Source organism: Athene cunicularia (genome assembly GCF_003259725.1).
Source record: "Athene cunicularia isolate RWA chromosome 3 unlocalized genomic scaffold, athCun1 chr3_part1, whole genome shotgun sequence".
NCBI lineage: Eukaryota > Metazoa > Chordata > Aves > Strigiformes > Strigidae > Athene > Athene cunicularia.
The window spans coordinates 7,478,588-7,493,987 of NW_020799097.1; the positions used below are offsets into that span (position 1 = coordinate 7,478,588).

The 15,400-nt window shown below is 42.2% G+C and overlaps 1 protein-coding gene across 2 annotated transcripts in view; it reads right to left on the reverse strand.

Moving 5' to 3' along the window:
• Nucleotides 1–15,400, reverse strand: part of EVA1A (eva-1 homolog A, regulator of programmed cell death) — a 214,208-nt gene that overhangs the window by 134,129 nt on the left and 64,679 nt on the right. For both annotated transcript variants that reach the window (XM_026846348.1, XM_026846347.1), the window contains exon 3: nucleotides 6,902–7,025. In XM_026846348.1, coding sequence (XP_026702149.1) covers nucleotides 6,902–7,025 — 124 coding nt within the window. The remainder of the gene's footprint in view (nucleotides 1–6,901; nucleotides 7,026–15,400) is intronic.

The following is a 15,400-nucleotide window of genomic DNA, read 5'->3' on the forward strand; positions in this document are numbered from 1 at the left end:
TGAAGAATGTGAGGGCAAAAGCTCCCAGTTCCTTCCGGCAATGCTATTGACTCACTTGCTCCATCATAGACAGACTGTGGTGTATGCCTTCAGTAAAAATTCAGGGTTTAAAAGAGGTTTTTTACCCTTGGTTTCTTCCTAGGACCCCACAAAAAATTTAAACGTCAATGGACAAAGGGGATCTCTAAACGTTACAGCTCTATGATTTATACAATTTAGACAGATTTCAGAATTTGTCTTTTTTAGTGGTTCACTTCTAGATACTGGAGACCTAATCCAGCACAGGGAATCTTTCCACCTGCAGGAAGCATCCTGGTCTTCACTGGGACCTTATTCTCTCAGTTAGGGCTGACTCACAAGGTTTGAAAGAAAACTAGGATTATTTTTTTTTATTTTATTTTTTAAACACTCCCAGGTCAGCAGCAGTTTCCTTCTCTGTGGGGGCAGGGACTGACAATAATCTCTGCGTTCGCTGACAATGAAGTCATGCATTCCTCTTAATCCCGCTTCTGACAGACAAGTGATTAGTGTGCTACAGATAGGGCTCTTTGACAGCACCTGAAAATCTCTACGCATCAACAGTTTAAAACAATATTAATTGTTATCATTAAAGTTTCTCTGACCCTGACTGTAGGCTGATGGATCTGTCCTCTGTTATTTATAACATTCCTTTATTTACACCTTTTCATCATCACAGCGTTTGCTGCCTGAGGTTTTATTGCCCTTATAAATTTCCACTCCCTGCACCACTTTAAGAGTTTTGAAATAATACAGATAAGCAAGAGCAAGCTGATGAATGCAGGAGGTAAAAGGCTTATTCTGTTGCCTTGGTGGCTGGGCCACAAGGATGTGCCCATTAAACAGCCTTCACTCCATTGAGCTGCTTTGGAAAGCCTGGCCCACCAAAAAGCAATGCAGCGAACAATACAGTGAACTTCTCCTGCCACCAATAAACCTGTCTTACAGAGGAGATTAATGCTTTTCTGAAAGGGTTGATAACTACTGAATTACCAATCTATCCCAGCACTAAAATCAATCACTAGTGTTAAAGGGACCACGAATACATTTAGGTTCCTCTTTGCTCTCATCTGAAATTCCCACAAAAACTCTGTTCTTTACAGTCCTCCGCTCCTGCTCACCGCATTTTGCAAATCCTGCCTAGAGTGTGAAAGCTTTGAGGATGTGTGATGAGCCCAGGCTTCTCACACCATATTCACGGAATTTAACAGAAAAAGGTATAATCCTCAGCAAAACCAATGGCAAAGACCACACTAGGTTCAATATCAAAGGAACGGATTATAGACAAATTAAAAGGTGAACTAGATGCATTCACTGCAAGCCTAGATGGCCCTTCCAAATTGTCATTTCCATACTTTACAGCCAATCCAACTGAAATCTGATAAGCAAATCTGACCAATTCCCCAAGAGACACGACAGTTTCACATTCACCAGCAACTGGGAACCACCAACACAGAGGATGACTCTTGGCAGTCCTTTGGTAGCTGGAAAAGCTCTGCCACAAGTAGCCATATTCTGCTGTTTGTACAGGTTTTGAAGTACCACTGTCAAAGAAAAAAAATCACACATCCTCACCTACAGGCAGACACTCCTGGGACACAGCATGGCAGTTCCATCACTATATGATAGAGCAAATTTGATGATGATGTTTTTATCAAAGGATGATCTAATGGGAATTAATTCCTAATTGATTTTAAAATTCAGTGGCTTTCTAACTAAAATTGCCTGGGACTGTTAAGAAAAATAGTTAGCTGAGTAAGGTTTTGGCAAGGACATCAGGATGGGTATTCCCATGTTCAAAAAAAAGTCACTGACATTTCACAAGAATTAACCGGGCCTCTTAGATTAGAATTAAATCCATGGTGGAGAGAATAACTGCCTGCTCTCTTCAAAACATGTGTCCAAGTAGGTTCTCAGCACAACAGTTTTGCCATAAATCAAAGCTACAGGTTCTGAACTAAAACAAAGCCACCTCCCTCAACCCCTTTCTTCCTCCTAACCCCACAGAAACTTGGGGCATTTCACTCTTTGCTAACAAATGCAAGTTCTCTTCCCAGATGCATTTCTCAGAATCTTGATGTGCCTTTCACAAATATGTTTTTGTATTGTTACAGAGGGATTTGAGCTGCAATTGGAGTCCAGGTCACAATCCAGGCTTTCTAAAACTCCAAAGTTTTACGTTTATGTTTGTGAATAGAAGAGAGAGCAGCAAAGTTTGGATTTACATTTTTTACATCGGTGAGATGATTAATACAGGGAGGCTTCACACCCACCAGCCTCAAATTATCACATCCAGGTGCTCCAAACAGCATTTTTAAATGAAATTAAAATAATAAGAATTTTTAAAAACCCAGTCAAAACCAGACAGAGATTCTCCCTGCAGTCATAAGCTAATGTAGCAACTGCCCAATAGGAAAGAAGGAAAATGTCAGTATAGCGTTACAGGGGGTTGCAGTTTAGGCTATTCAGGGCTAAGAAGAGGACAGCGAGTCCAAGCATGGCAGTGGGAGAGGAGGAGATGACAAAAGAAAGACGCTGCGTGGGAGACTCATGGGGAAAGACACATAAGCAGGGTAAGAGCCTTCTCTTTTCTCGACAGCACTGCCAGCAAATGGCCGTTCAGACAACACATCTCCACTTTAGTAATTCCTTTTCAGAAAAAGGCAGGCACTTATGTTCCCATTTTGTTCAGGAGCATTGGCACTTTTGAAATAGCAAAGCAAAAGAAATAACCAACCAGCCAAAAAAGCCACCGTGGGCAAACAGATGCTGTGCAGGAGCAGATAAATCCCTGCTTGTACAATAGCCCAGAGCAGTGACCAACCCTGGTAAAATCAGCTACAATGGTATTGTTGGGGCACTGAGAGGTGAAGTTATTTCTTCAGCATGACTTGGGCAGCCCCACAGATCCTGTTCCCAGCCAGGATTATACCATGCAGCCCCTCCGGAAAGTCTGGCACACAGAGCAAATATTTCCTAGCTTACAATAACACATGGTCTTAACATGGTTCTCTGTCTCTGAAGTAAGGGGGATGAACAAACACTGAATTGTTTGAATAATATTGGTGAATTCAGATTTCAGTTAGAGTGAATTCATGTTAGACCAATTAAATAGTATGTCAATTCCCTCTAATTATATGTTCCTTCAGTCTACCCGGTAATTATACTTAATGGGTCTAAATCAAATCAGCATGTTACCTGAAAAATAATTGGATTTGCGTGCAATTTTTTAATGATCCTGAAAGGTACCCCGGAGATTGAAGTCCTCTGTGTATTCAGGGCTTGATCCTAGGCTTCAGTGTGCTTTGGATGTGTATCTCTGGCTACATTGGCCCTGATAAATTAAATGTGCCAGTTCTTTGACATGGGACATGGACAGAGACATGGGACAGATACATGGGACAATAAGACATGTCCCAGTTGGCATGGGACAGCCCACAGCCATTCTCATCAACTTTTTAAGCCTCCAAAACACGTTGGCTATATCCAGACTTCTCACTGGAAACCATCCCCAGCCAGTGCTAAATGCCAGACTACATCTACACTAGCAAAGAACAACTTCAGGTTTCACTGCTATAGCAACATTTCCCAACCTTGACCTGCAGCGACCCTCTGGGGGCTCGCTATTGAGGCTGTTGATAGCAGGATGATTTGCAGAGGCACCTCCAAGTTTAGAAGCATAAGTCATAGCTGTGGTCTGCTGAGCACAGTACAGCACTTCTGAACATCTTCCCAAAAGTTGGTGCCTATCAGAAACTCAGGCCCACCTGCTATGGGAAAAGAAAATAAAAGCTAAGCCTCTATACACTTTGATGAACCTTGGCCCTCAAATCACATAGCAGCAATAAATAAGTCTCACTTGCCTCAAACTGAGACAGAATAGAACATTTTATTGATTATTTCTGATGTCCTTAAACATTCTGTATCTTAAAATTAAAAGTATACACACACATAGTGTATTTATTTATTTATAGGCACAGAGAATACTCAGGACTGCCAAAGCACCTGACAGTTAAAAGCAGTCCCATGCACATATTTGAGTCCTGTACACACACAATGAGTGTTCACTAGACCCCAGATCCATTCACTGGATCAGAGGGGACCATGATTAGCACAAGACTTCCCAAAAAAGCACACACTTCTCTGAACTATTTCTTTTAATTCCTAGAGGAGGTGAACCACAACAGCCCTGCACAAGTCTTCCCTGCTTCCAGCAAAATCAGTCTTGGAGAGATTAGTGCAGTAGAGATTGCCCCACATTGCCCTGCTCTGCGGAGCCCCACCAGTTGGAAAATCTGGGACTTTCAGCTTCAGCATGATTTAGTGTCCTCCATCACCTTGAAATTCCGCCCATGAGAAACCAAAATAGCCCCTTGACCTGAGTGAACCCCAGCCAGCCAGCAAGCATCAAAACCACTAGATTTCAAATGCAACGTAATGTCAGAGAGGCATAACTGCAGTGACAGTGGCTGGAGGGAATGACTGCACCATCTAGTTATTCTTCAGTGAAGATACATATAAATCCCATTAACTTCAGTTTTGCTTTCTTTCAAGGAAGTCTTTCTTTATAGATAACTACCGCTATTTAGGGGCCTTTTGAGGCTCCAGAATGACTCAGAGAGCTTGGGCATCCTTATTTTATACTAAAGATGTCCTGTCCAAACTCTGCAAACCACTTCCCAAAGCACCTCTTATATCTGTACACAGGAAAACTCACATTCATTCTACCTAGGTAGGCACTTAACAAAGGCACCTATCAGTAGCATGGTCACATCAGGCTCCCTCAATAAGCAAAGGAAAGAAACAGATGACTCTAGAGGATAATTCAGATCTTAAATAGCTCCTTACTAAATTACTTCTGTCATGTCTACTGTTAAGAAGGACAAATTCAGGAAAAGAACACAAAAAATTGCATTTGTCTTTTGATAAAGTTATGGATTGAACTACATGCCAGGCAGTGAGCTCTCGATAACGACTCTCTGGTGCCCTTTGGTGACATTACGTGTGCTCAGACTTTCTGAAGCAGATCAACACTTCACAGGACCGCAGCTTTTGGGATCATCTCTTAAACATATATTCATTTGCAGCTCATAAACAATACTCAATAACCCAAAAATCCCACCAAAATTTTTCATGGTCCTGTATTTTGCATTCTATGGATCAAACTTTCTTCAGTCCCCTCATTAACCTTCTCCTTACAGAAAGGTGGAAGTGCTTGTGAGCACTAGATTCTGTTTGTGAAACTAAAAATTAACATTTTGAATCATCATGGAAAGATTGACCATGTCCTGGTATCTCGGTGCAAAACTAATCCTCACATATTTCAAATCTTTTTATTAATCTAGTGGGTTCTGATTAAAAGTTTGCCCAGTGACTAAGAAAAAATAATTTGTGTCAAATTATCCTGTTTCACCCTGCAAAATTGGCACTGCTTGAAAAATGTCTTGGGGAAATGTTTTCAAACTGCTTCCCCTGGTCTCTTTCAGGAAAATCACCTACCCAGCACACACACAAACTCCTTCTTTTCTAGCATATCTGTAATTAGAAAAGAATGCCATAAACATTTATGCACAGATGGGATCCTGAAGTACCTTCAGAAGTTCAGCATAAGCCTCAATACTCAGAGTTTTCAAGCAAGCTTTGATACAAAACCTGCAAGTTCAAGAGGACTTGTCAGAACACCCTGCTAATCACCCCTCTCTGAGAGACACGTTTCTCACCCAACGAGGGATGTTACAATCACTTGCAAAAACCCCACAACAAATGCAGGTGCTCCATTACCTACTTTTCATTTGAATTCCTCACAGATCTTGCCAGATCCCTTCACTTCATTAGCACAGGTCTCTACGTGCTGGGGCAAAAAGTCTTCCTCTATGCTGTTGACAGAGGCTGAATGTTTCTGCTTTTGTTTCAAACTTTTTTCTGAAATCAGATATGTTTTTCTTCCCTATGCAAGCTTTTTTTTTATTTATTTCTTCCCCAAAAATTTTGCTGATGTGATGCTAAAACCATGTTGGTTATGTCTTCTAAAAGGCTTGGGATTAGGCTGGCCTGAAATACCATGTCCAGAATATTAGTTCAAATAGAGTCAGGTTCTGTTCACTGGCTGAAATCAGTTGGCACAGATTAGCCACCACCAAACCCTATCCGTCTCCAAACTTACGTGTCTGCTTCCAAAGCACAGATGGAGAACATTGCCCAGGCTGTGCTAACATCCCCGGTGGGGCCAGGAATTGGTCAAGAGGGTGTAGGTTGTCCTGGGCCAAAGCCACACCAGGTTTACTTCTCTTCAGCACTCCCAGTATCCAGATGCCAGCCCCATTTAATTTAAACACAGCTAATGAGATCAGGCAAAACACAGGTTAATATTTCCCAGTGTGATCTGGGAGCAATTAAAAGCTGGCTGATGACAGGGCGTGGGCAGGTGAGCTTCCAGTTGCACCACCATCTTCAGTGCCTGCCTTAGGCACCAGGTCCAAAGTTTTTGCCCACATAAAGAGCTCCCACTTCCTCTGGAGGGGCAGACGGAGAGGGGACAAGTCCCACTAGTCCACTGGGACAGGAGGAGGGTGGTTGCAGATGAGAGCAGGAGCAGCCCACCCACCGCCGACAGTGTGAGCTCAGCATTGGCAAAGGCTTTTGCTGGCACCTGCAAAAACAATCTGCAACTCAGGCTGCCAGCAAGGAGGAAGGAGCTGGAGCAGCAGCATCCCAGCAAGGCAGCAAGTGAGGAGAAGAGGGGAAATGGTCTGCACCTACGGAGTTACACCAGAAATAAAGGGGGAAGGGAACAAAATGTTCCAGGAAGCCTCTCTGGCAAGTATTAAATAATAAAATGCTTCAGTGTCACCAGAGCAAACAGATTTGATAGTGAGACACTTACTTGGTCTGCACTTGTACCACACGATGAGGTACTTGCCGGTTCCAGGGCATGGATCTGCACCAAACAGCCGACTATTGACGAGAAACTGGCAGCTCCGCCTGTCCTGACACTCATCCAGCATCTTCTGCAGCCAGGGATGCACACAAGAAACAGAGAAACAAAAGCACTTCAGTATCTCCATCAAAGGGATCGTCAAACGGAGACAAGCTGGAGAATGTCAAGGCCATCCTTGCCTCCTCAACCAGCCCCAGGACAAGACAGACAATGGTGCTCACTCAGTGAGTACCACAGGAGCCACAGACTAGGAGAGGACTAAACCTTGCACTGTTTGAAGCAGCGTGATTTCTTTCCCTTTCATGTATGCAAAAGGGGGAAATTTGCACTGGGATGGTCACAGAGATTTTGAAAGATTTGCATGCAGTTTAATCATAGCATAAGGCAGCACTGTCCCAGGAAAAGCAGCTTTGAGAATGTGCATCAACCTTGAGAGTTAAAAGCAGAGACACAGACTCTGCCACCAATATTCTGTTTTGGATTTCTCTGGAGATGCACAATTTCAACCACAGCTTTCAAGAGAGCTCTTGTCTCAGTTATATAAAAGCTTTGGCAATGGCTGGTATTCCAGTAATTAGTAGTTGTGGTGGAAACGCTGTTATACAGCCAACTTAGTCAGTTTTTAATAGGACTCAATCCTCTTCCCCCATGACTATCGCGTTCCTTTTAGCTGAAGTCAACAAGGGTGTGCAAGTCAGACAGTTATCCCACCGCCAGCATCTTGGGTCCTATCCCCATTTCTGCACTGTTTTTCCCCTTGCGCTCACTCCCCACTTCCCCATTCATAACATTCATAAAAACTCCATCTCAGAATCCACAGGGGCAAGACATTCTGTCTCCTGCTAGAAAATAGCTTCATTAAAGAAGATTAATGATTTCTTTTAACCCTGTGATCCCCTAAAGCAGTAGAGGGGGGGTAAATATTATTAAGTGGGGCAATAAGTAAGTTTTAAATTCAGCTGTATGGCTTAGGTGGTATTTATGTATTCCTGTAGAGCCCCTAAACCACCAAAATTACCATAATGTTTGCCTGACACACATGAACCTGTCAGAGCATTTTGAGACCACAGAGCGAGGTAATCCACCAGCCTCATTAAGTCCCTGCGATGCAGACCTGTGAATTCTAGTCCCAAAACAATTAATTTTCACTTCCAAGGAGGTGCTAGAAAATCCTTTCTCAGAAATTCCCCCAGACTCCCCTGGTCTCTTTTGTCTTCACCCTACTCCCTTTTCTTACACCCACCTCAATATTTGGTCTTTCCCACAATCTCATCCCTGTGCCATTAACACAAAGGCTGTTCCTTCTCTACCATGCACCACCCAAACGAATTTTCTCTCTGCCTCAGCGACTACTCTCTATTTTTGAGTTCTCCTTGAATGTAATATATATAATCTTTAGCATTATAACTCTGAATGTCAACCTCCAAGCACCAGAAACAACAGCTGTTCCAGTTTCAAGTGCAATTTGAAACTGCCTTATTTGTGGTTGCTCATAACTTCCTAAGCTTTCACCTTTTGGGCTGACACATGCAAGAATTCATGCCTACCTCAAGTCTGACCTTCATTTTAAAGTTCAAAACAAGACAGTTCAGGCCTTTTCTACCGAGCAGAGAACATATGCTGTTGTTTTCCACTTACAAAGGTAATAAAATGCAGGCATTTTGTTTCAAAATACAGGGCTTAGCATGGAAAGGCCAAAAGGTGAACACTGAAGGAGGTGCCTGGGAGTGTTAGCCCCAACTTGACCGTCACATTAAAATCCATAGAAACAGCATATTCTTTTCTCTAGGCTCATAAGAGTTGACTGCTCACTCAGCATGTGAAATTTAATTTAATGCAAAATCCTATGAGTTGCAAAAGGAATTTAAGTGAGGCCTCTACACAGACACCTCTTTTGATCTCAAAAGGCAAAGAACAACTGGAACAACTCTTCAGTGCTTCATATATGGAGAGAAATCCTCTCCAAATCACTGTGGACCTGAAAGGATTTCCTGGTCCTAGACAGTTATGAGTGTTTACACCCAAGCAGTGAAAAGAGCAAGCACCCAAAGAAGCAAACAGAAAGAAGCAACACGTCAAATGTTTTCTTTCCCACAAGGGAAGCTCACTCTCCTCAAATGCAGCAGACTCAGATTTTTGGTCAATTAACCTGTTCATAGCAGATGGGTGGGATTTTCAAAAGCCTTTAGAACTGTGTAATAGGTGCTATTAAAACCAGTGGGAAAGCCACTCTGGGTTTCATCAGAGACTGAGTTAGGCCAACAGGAAGCCTCTTTGGAAACCTCAGCTTCCATGCCTAAGCAACACTTGTTCATCTGTCCTTAGGCCCAGCACCAAGAGCAAAGGCAGCTACTTACCAACCTCAGAGAACCATGAACATGGGCAGCCTTCACATGTTGCCTTCTTGCTGTGCTCTAACTTTCAGTATGTCTTGCTTACTCCATATATTCCACATAAGTAAAACCTCCTGGGTTTACTTCCCGCAGTATGCAAAGTAACACAAAGCCCTAGGGAGGAGTTTGTACCTAAATCAAGGAGCAAAAGTAATCTATGCCATTGCGAGATCATAGAAAAAAGGAAGTGTTCTTGAGGCTGAATATGCATTTTACTAATTTGTTTTAGTGTTTAGCTACAGTTTCAACTTAATTTGATAATAGCCATGACTCTCGGAATTTATTTCACAGAGGGAGAGAAATCAATATTTCCTTTTCATTCACATATTTCTAATGTGCCTCCCTCTGAAGGGCAATGATTTTCCTGAAAATATAAAAAAAATCATTCACATTTCTGATTTCCTGCAGTGTTTGAGTAGTCTTAGGCATAATGAAATATATCCATAAAGAGTAAAATTAAAAAACACGTTCAGTGCTCAGTGAAATACATCATGAAAAATACAAAGAAAATTAGCAATGGTTGACTATTACACCAGCCCTAACATTAACTTAAAAACTGGCACATAAAATTTTTACCTATCCTTGTATACATGGAAATCTTCTTCCCCACTGCTTTCATCAGTATGTGCTATATACCAGCATCTTCTTAAACACTGTGCCACACAGTGACTCCACAGATCATATGTGACAAGATGATCCACTACAGGCACACTTCCCTGCCCCTCCTGTGCATCTGGTGTTTACAGAGGCCCTTACAAATCTGGACCTCTGTTTTCTAGTCTTACTCTCAAAAAATCATACTTCTAGGCAATACCAAAGCTCTGGCAGATGTCAGATCTCATTTCTGAAGTATTTGCAGATGGTCAGCTAGACTGACACCAGGAAAGCTGTGAATTTACTTGTAAGTGAGGGAATGTCCTGAGCTTACATGGCTTTTGCTTAATGGCTGGAAAAATTTAAGCAATTCATTCTATGTTTGCCTTGTTTTTCTAACTGTAACTGTCAGCTGTAAAGGTGGAAAACACAACCACAAAACCAAATAAAAAGAGGCCCACAAACAATCTGAACTTGCACAGAAATAGTAGACACAGAGAATCATCCCTGACCAGGATAATTAATCAGCTGTTCATGTCATTGCCATCTGGTAGACCCCTGACTAATGCAAAATAAAATCACATTGGATTACATTATATTATAAAAATCACTCCAACTGAAAAAGGTGGAGGAGGAATTCCTGGCTGGCATGAAAGGGGAGGGAAGACACATTAATTGCATTGTGCCATTTCATAATTGCGTTCCAGTGGTAAATCAAGCCTGAGGGCTGACAGCCAGTGCTCAGGAGGGAAGTTGTGGCTGTTTAAAACCATTCCATTCTCTGGTTCATGATTGAGCTAAGAAACTGCAAGATTTAGAGGAGATAAGAGATCGAGAAATGTGAATTCAAGAAAAACAAACACTACTCTAACCCCTGTGATTTATGCCTTGGATTAATCTCACTGCAGTGACCCAGGTCTTAAAGCAAGGGCAGCCTCAAGCTCAAAACCATGCCTTTCTAGTGGGCATTGCAGATGAAACACATTTCTCCTGCTCATTTTGTTGTGCTCATTAGCTAAGTAATTGCTTGTGCTCATTAGATAACAACCTTTCAAATCTGGAACTGGATGTGAGCTCTGCAAGGCTGTCCTCAGCCATTCCCAAGGGTGCACTCATCTTTATTCTGTCTCTTCAAATCACTCTTCAAGAACTGCTTCCCCTGCAAGCTTAAAATAAACCACAACTGAGCTTAACATCCAAGGCAATTAAACTTATCTCAGTTCTTAGTCCCTTGTAGTAGTTCATAGATTAAACACACTTAGGGTGAAAATTTGGACCCATAGAAGCCACTGATGAAACTCAATGGGAACTAGGATTTTGCCATAGGGCTGCTCTCTGTACAGCCTCCATCATCAAAGGAACATAAGGATGACTGCAGGGCATGCCAGTCAGGCATGAAATTACACTGAGGAACCCCACTAAATAATTGCCCAAATTGTATGTTGCTGAAGAGAATAACTCAGAGCAAACTGCATGAATGGATCAGAGCTTTATTAAGTCAGATGAAGATGGGCAGAGATTTGTACTAAGAATTTTACACAAGAAGATACCAGTAATTTTAAAAAATATGATTAAGGATTTTCAGGTCAAATTCAGTCCAGGTATAGCCATTACAGTGGAGTTACACCAACACTAATACTGGTGCACCTCCATGAAGTTTTGCAATGGGAAGAAGTGAATTCAACAAACAAGGTGGCATGAATTCTCCCTACAAAGCCACACAGCCCAATGCATTCATAACGGCTTCATGTCATGTTTCATTTGAATTTTGATACTCTTTTATATACCCCTGAACATTGATATTGCTTTAAAACACACTATAAATTTAGTCCTTTCAAGTTGAAAACTTATTTACAGGCCCTTTTTCTGATTACCTAAAGATTGCACATTCATCTCTATTCATTCATGCAAATTACTGAAGTCCATAGAGCAAGAAGATTTTTCCAAGTATCAGTAGCAGGGAAAAACAGACTACATGAGGAAATTAAATCCATGCTGATGAGATACAGGTTACCTGCCTACGGCTTCATCAAGCAGCCTTCCCAGCCTGCTCCGGTAGAAAGTAATTCAGCTTTGTCCAAATTACCCCGTTCTATCTGTGCATCACATGAGGAAGAGATCAAAGGCCCTGCATCCTGACTGCTGATCTATGACAGGTTTTAGTACTCTACTAGCTATCTCTTATCACTCTCCCATGGACCTTACAACGCTCACAGCAGAGTCAGCAGGAGGGAACTATGCCCACACATTTGGTGACTCACATTAATGTACAAGACTGAAATAAAGAGCTGAAAACTGAGCACACATTCCCTTTCACCAGCTCTACTATGGGAGTAGTAAACACCAGCAGGGCAGCAGGGCAGGCAGCAGTGGGCTGGGATGTTAACACACAACAGCAAGATTCACCAGACCTCCACTGGTAAAGCCTTGAAAGAGCCCAGAGACAGCAATTCACAAAAAAGCAGGAACATGCTCAGCAAATAGAAGGACCCGATAAAAAACTGCATTACAAATATCACCTAATTAACATTACCTATATTTCCTAACAGTAGGAAACTTAATCTGTATGCGGGGTCAACTTCAAAGGGAGAGGGGGTCTGTGCTGAAGAAATACAAAAGGATGCATAACCAAAAGTCATGGGATTAAAGAAAGGGAAAGTTTAAAACACAAAGTGGGAAAAAAAAGTCATTGAGAGCAAACCATTAGACTGTCAAGCAGAGTCTCAGTGGCAATGATGGAAGCCCCATGACTTGGAAAGTTTAAATTTAGAGTAAACAAAGCATTAGGAGGCTTACACCCCGGGGAGCAGTCCTGCCTCATCAGGCAGACATGCTGCACTAGCCACCTCGGCCTCCAGTGTCTCTTCTTCTGCAGTATATAATCACACTGCCCTGATGAGCTATTTCAGTCAAGCCAAAGATTTTAAAGATACAGCAATTTAGAGATTATCTATGACCCCTGCATCAAGGAGTTCTTCTACTTGCAAATAATTAGCTGGGGAAGCTGCTTGCCAGAGAGTTATATTTCAGCCTAGGCAAGATTCATGAATGAAGATGCACTGGTTCTGTGATTTTTAAGAGCAACTTTGGCACTGCAGTAACCTCTCCTGGACCCTGAGCTCACTGCTCATCGTTCTCTGCAAAGTAATTAATATAGTCTGACAGAGAGTTGCCCAAACTGCTCTTTAATTCATTCTGAGATTGAAACTTTCCTTGTTCAAACTGTCTGTAAGCTGTGGAGATCTAATATGCAATATGACAAATGGTGGGTTCTCCTAGTGGTACTGATGAGCCATATTCTTCCTTTCTGTCATTTTTGTCCCTCTTTTCCCTTGACCATCATAATCTTACAGATGTTCAGACATGAGAAAAGGCCCTTTCTGATTCCAGTTGAGGTCACTTAGGGCTGTTACATCAGTGGGACCATGCAATATCCTGTCATGGGGCATGGTGGTAGCCACCGTCTTTGGCCTACTAAGAAAGCTAAAGCAGTTGGATCATTTTCTTCTACTTTGTATTTTACTATGCTACACTTTTAATCCAGAATACTTGAAGAAAATAAATCCCTCTTCAGAAACAGTAACACACACACCCACCTTCCAGCCCCATCATTTTGTGATCAACAACTGGCCCATGCTTTGAGAGTCATGCAGCTACTGGAAAGTTTATCTCATCTTCCATCACCTAAGAGATCAGCTTGCTTTTGCTTTCTATCACAGAAACCGAATAAACAGAGGGGAAGAAGGTCTCAGGAAATCCTGCAGTTAGCATGCAAGGAATCTGCTCCCTTTTGTACCACTGCTGGAGGGACAGCAGGAGAGGTGGCAGCAAAGGTGTCCTGTATCTCAGTTAAAGGACAAAAGGAAATACCACATTAGCAGCACAAGTGATTCTTGTCACCAACAACTGGTTGTCCTGGAGAGTGTTGAAAGAGGCCCAGGCCACAGGCTATGCCTATGCTCCCTCCACAAACTGGCTCATCTTTCTAACCAGAGGCATGACTCTGCACCTCCTCTTGGGGAAAGAAGTCACATGGGAACATTGCCCTCTGAAGTGCAGTTTCCTGCTGATCACAGTACATGCAACTGTGAAGCCAGAAGTTAGCCTACAATGTCTTTGATAAATATCTGGGAGCAGAACCACCATGGATAAGTGCCTCTCCAAGGCTTTTTATTTTCCTTTTAAATAAACTTTGCTCCAAGGCTTTCTGTTTTCCTTCTAAATGGGCTGTGGTTTTACTTTTCTGTCAATTTACCAAAATGACTATGTTGCAGGTAATCCGCTGTAAAGTGTAATCTAGTTTTCTGGTAATGAGCCATAATTTTAGGCCAACCATTAAACATTCTTCCATACAGACCTTGAGTAGTTTACTGCTAAAAACAAGTGACATCAGGAATACTGATCCAGGAATGAGCAGCTGGGGAAGCTTTATAAGCAAGCTGCTCCAAATCTCCTCCTCTTCACCTGAGCAGCTTCCTTCAAATATAAATGTACCTCCACATATTTTTGCAGGCACAAGTTGGGCATCGTGAGATTGGCTGGGGTTGACTACATTTCTTACTAAATTACTTATCATTAGGCAAACTAACATCTTCGCACAATCCTGCTTTGACGACATAGACTTTCTAGTGGGCATACAACTCATCTCTCTGCATAAATTATGCAGTGTGGATAAACACCCTCTTACCTACTGCCAACTCTTAACCAACCTTTAAAATTCAAGGATTTACTTTTCTGGGTGAAAGAGGAATAGATTTTGGTCCTGGGAGCTGCTCTTTCTGACCTACAAAAAACAAAAGAGATGGTTCAGCCACCATGAAGCTCCTCCTCAGAGACCTCCTCTGCCAAGGCAGGACAGTTTGCACTCCATGGGTTCCTTTTACCAGAGTCACCAAGTTTCCAGATGTTTCTCTTCTCTGTCCCACATTCACCCCGCCAGGCTGGGACAAGGACATTGTTCTCTACTACTTCACAGTCAGGAATACCCTCTGCAGGACTCCACAAGGAAAGTACAGAAAAGCCAATAGCAGACCAGATTGTTAATTAACAGACCTAGTGCTCCAAACTGGCTTCCGTTATTAAAGGATGAGTGGGAGTTTTCTACAATTCCATCTTCAAAATAGCTCAAAGATGCTTCACAAATAGAGCATAAATCTCTCTTCCCTTCCTGCCATATATCTCACTTGTTCCAACTTTGGGCTGTTAAACTGAGTGGAGTAGGGGGGAGCAGGAGGAGCTGTTTAAAAAGCAAATAATGCCTGGCTTTCAACATAACTTTATTTTGTTGCTCTGATCTCTCCATATTTGTGTGACTTTTGATCTAAAAGTTAACAAGAGACCAACCACATCAAAACTGAAATCCCAGTCTGAACATCTGTAGTGCTAGGGCCTTAATAATAGGCCCTGAAACAAAGTTGACCTCTAGATGAACCTCACAACCAAACGTTATCCATTATTA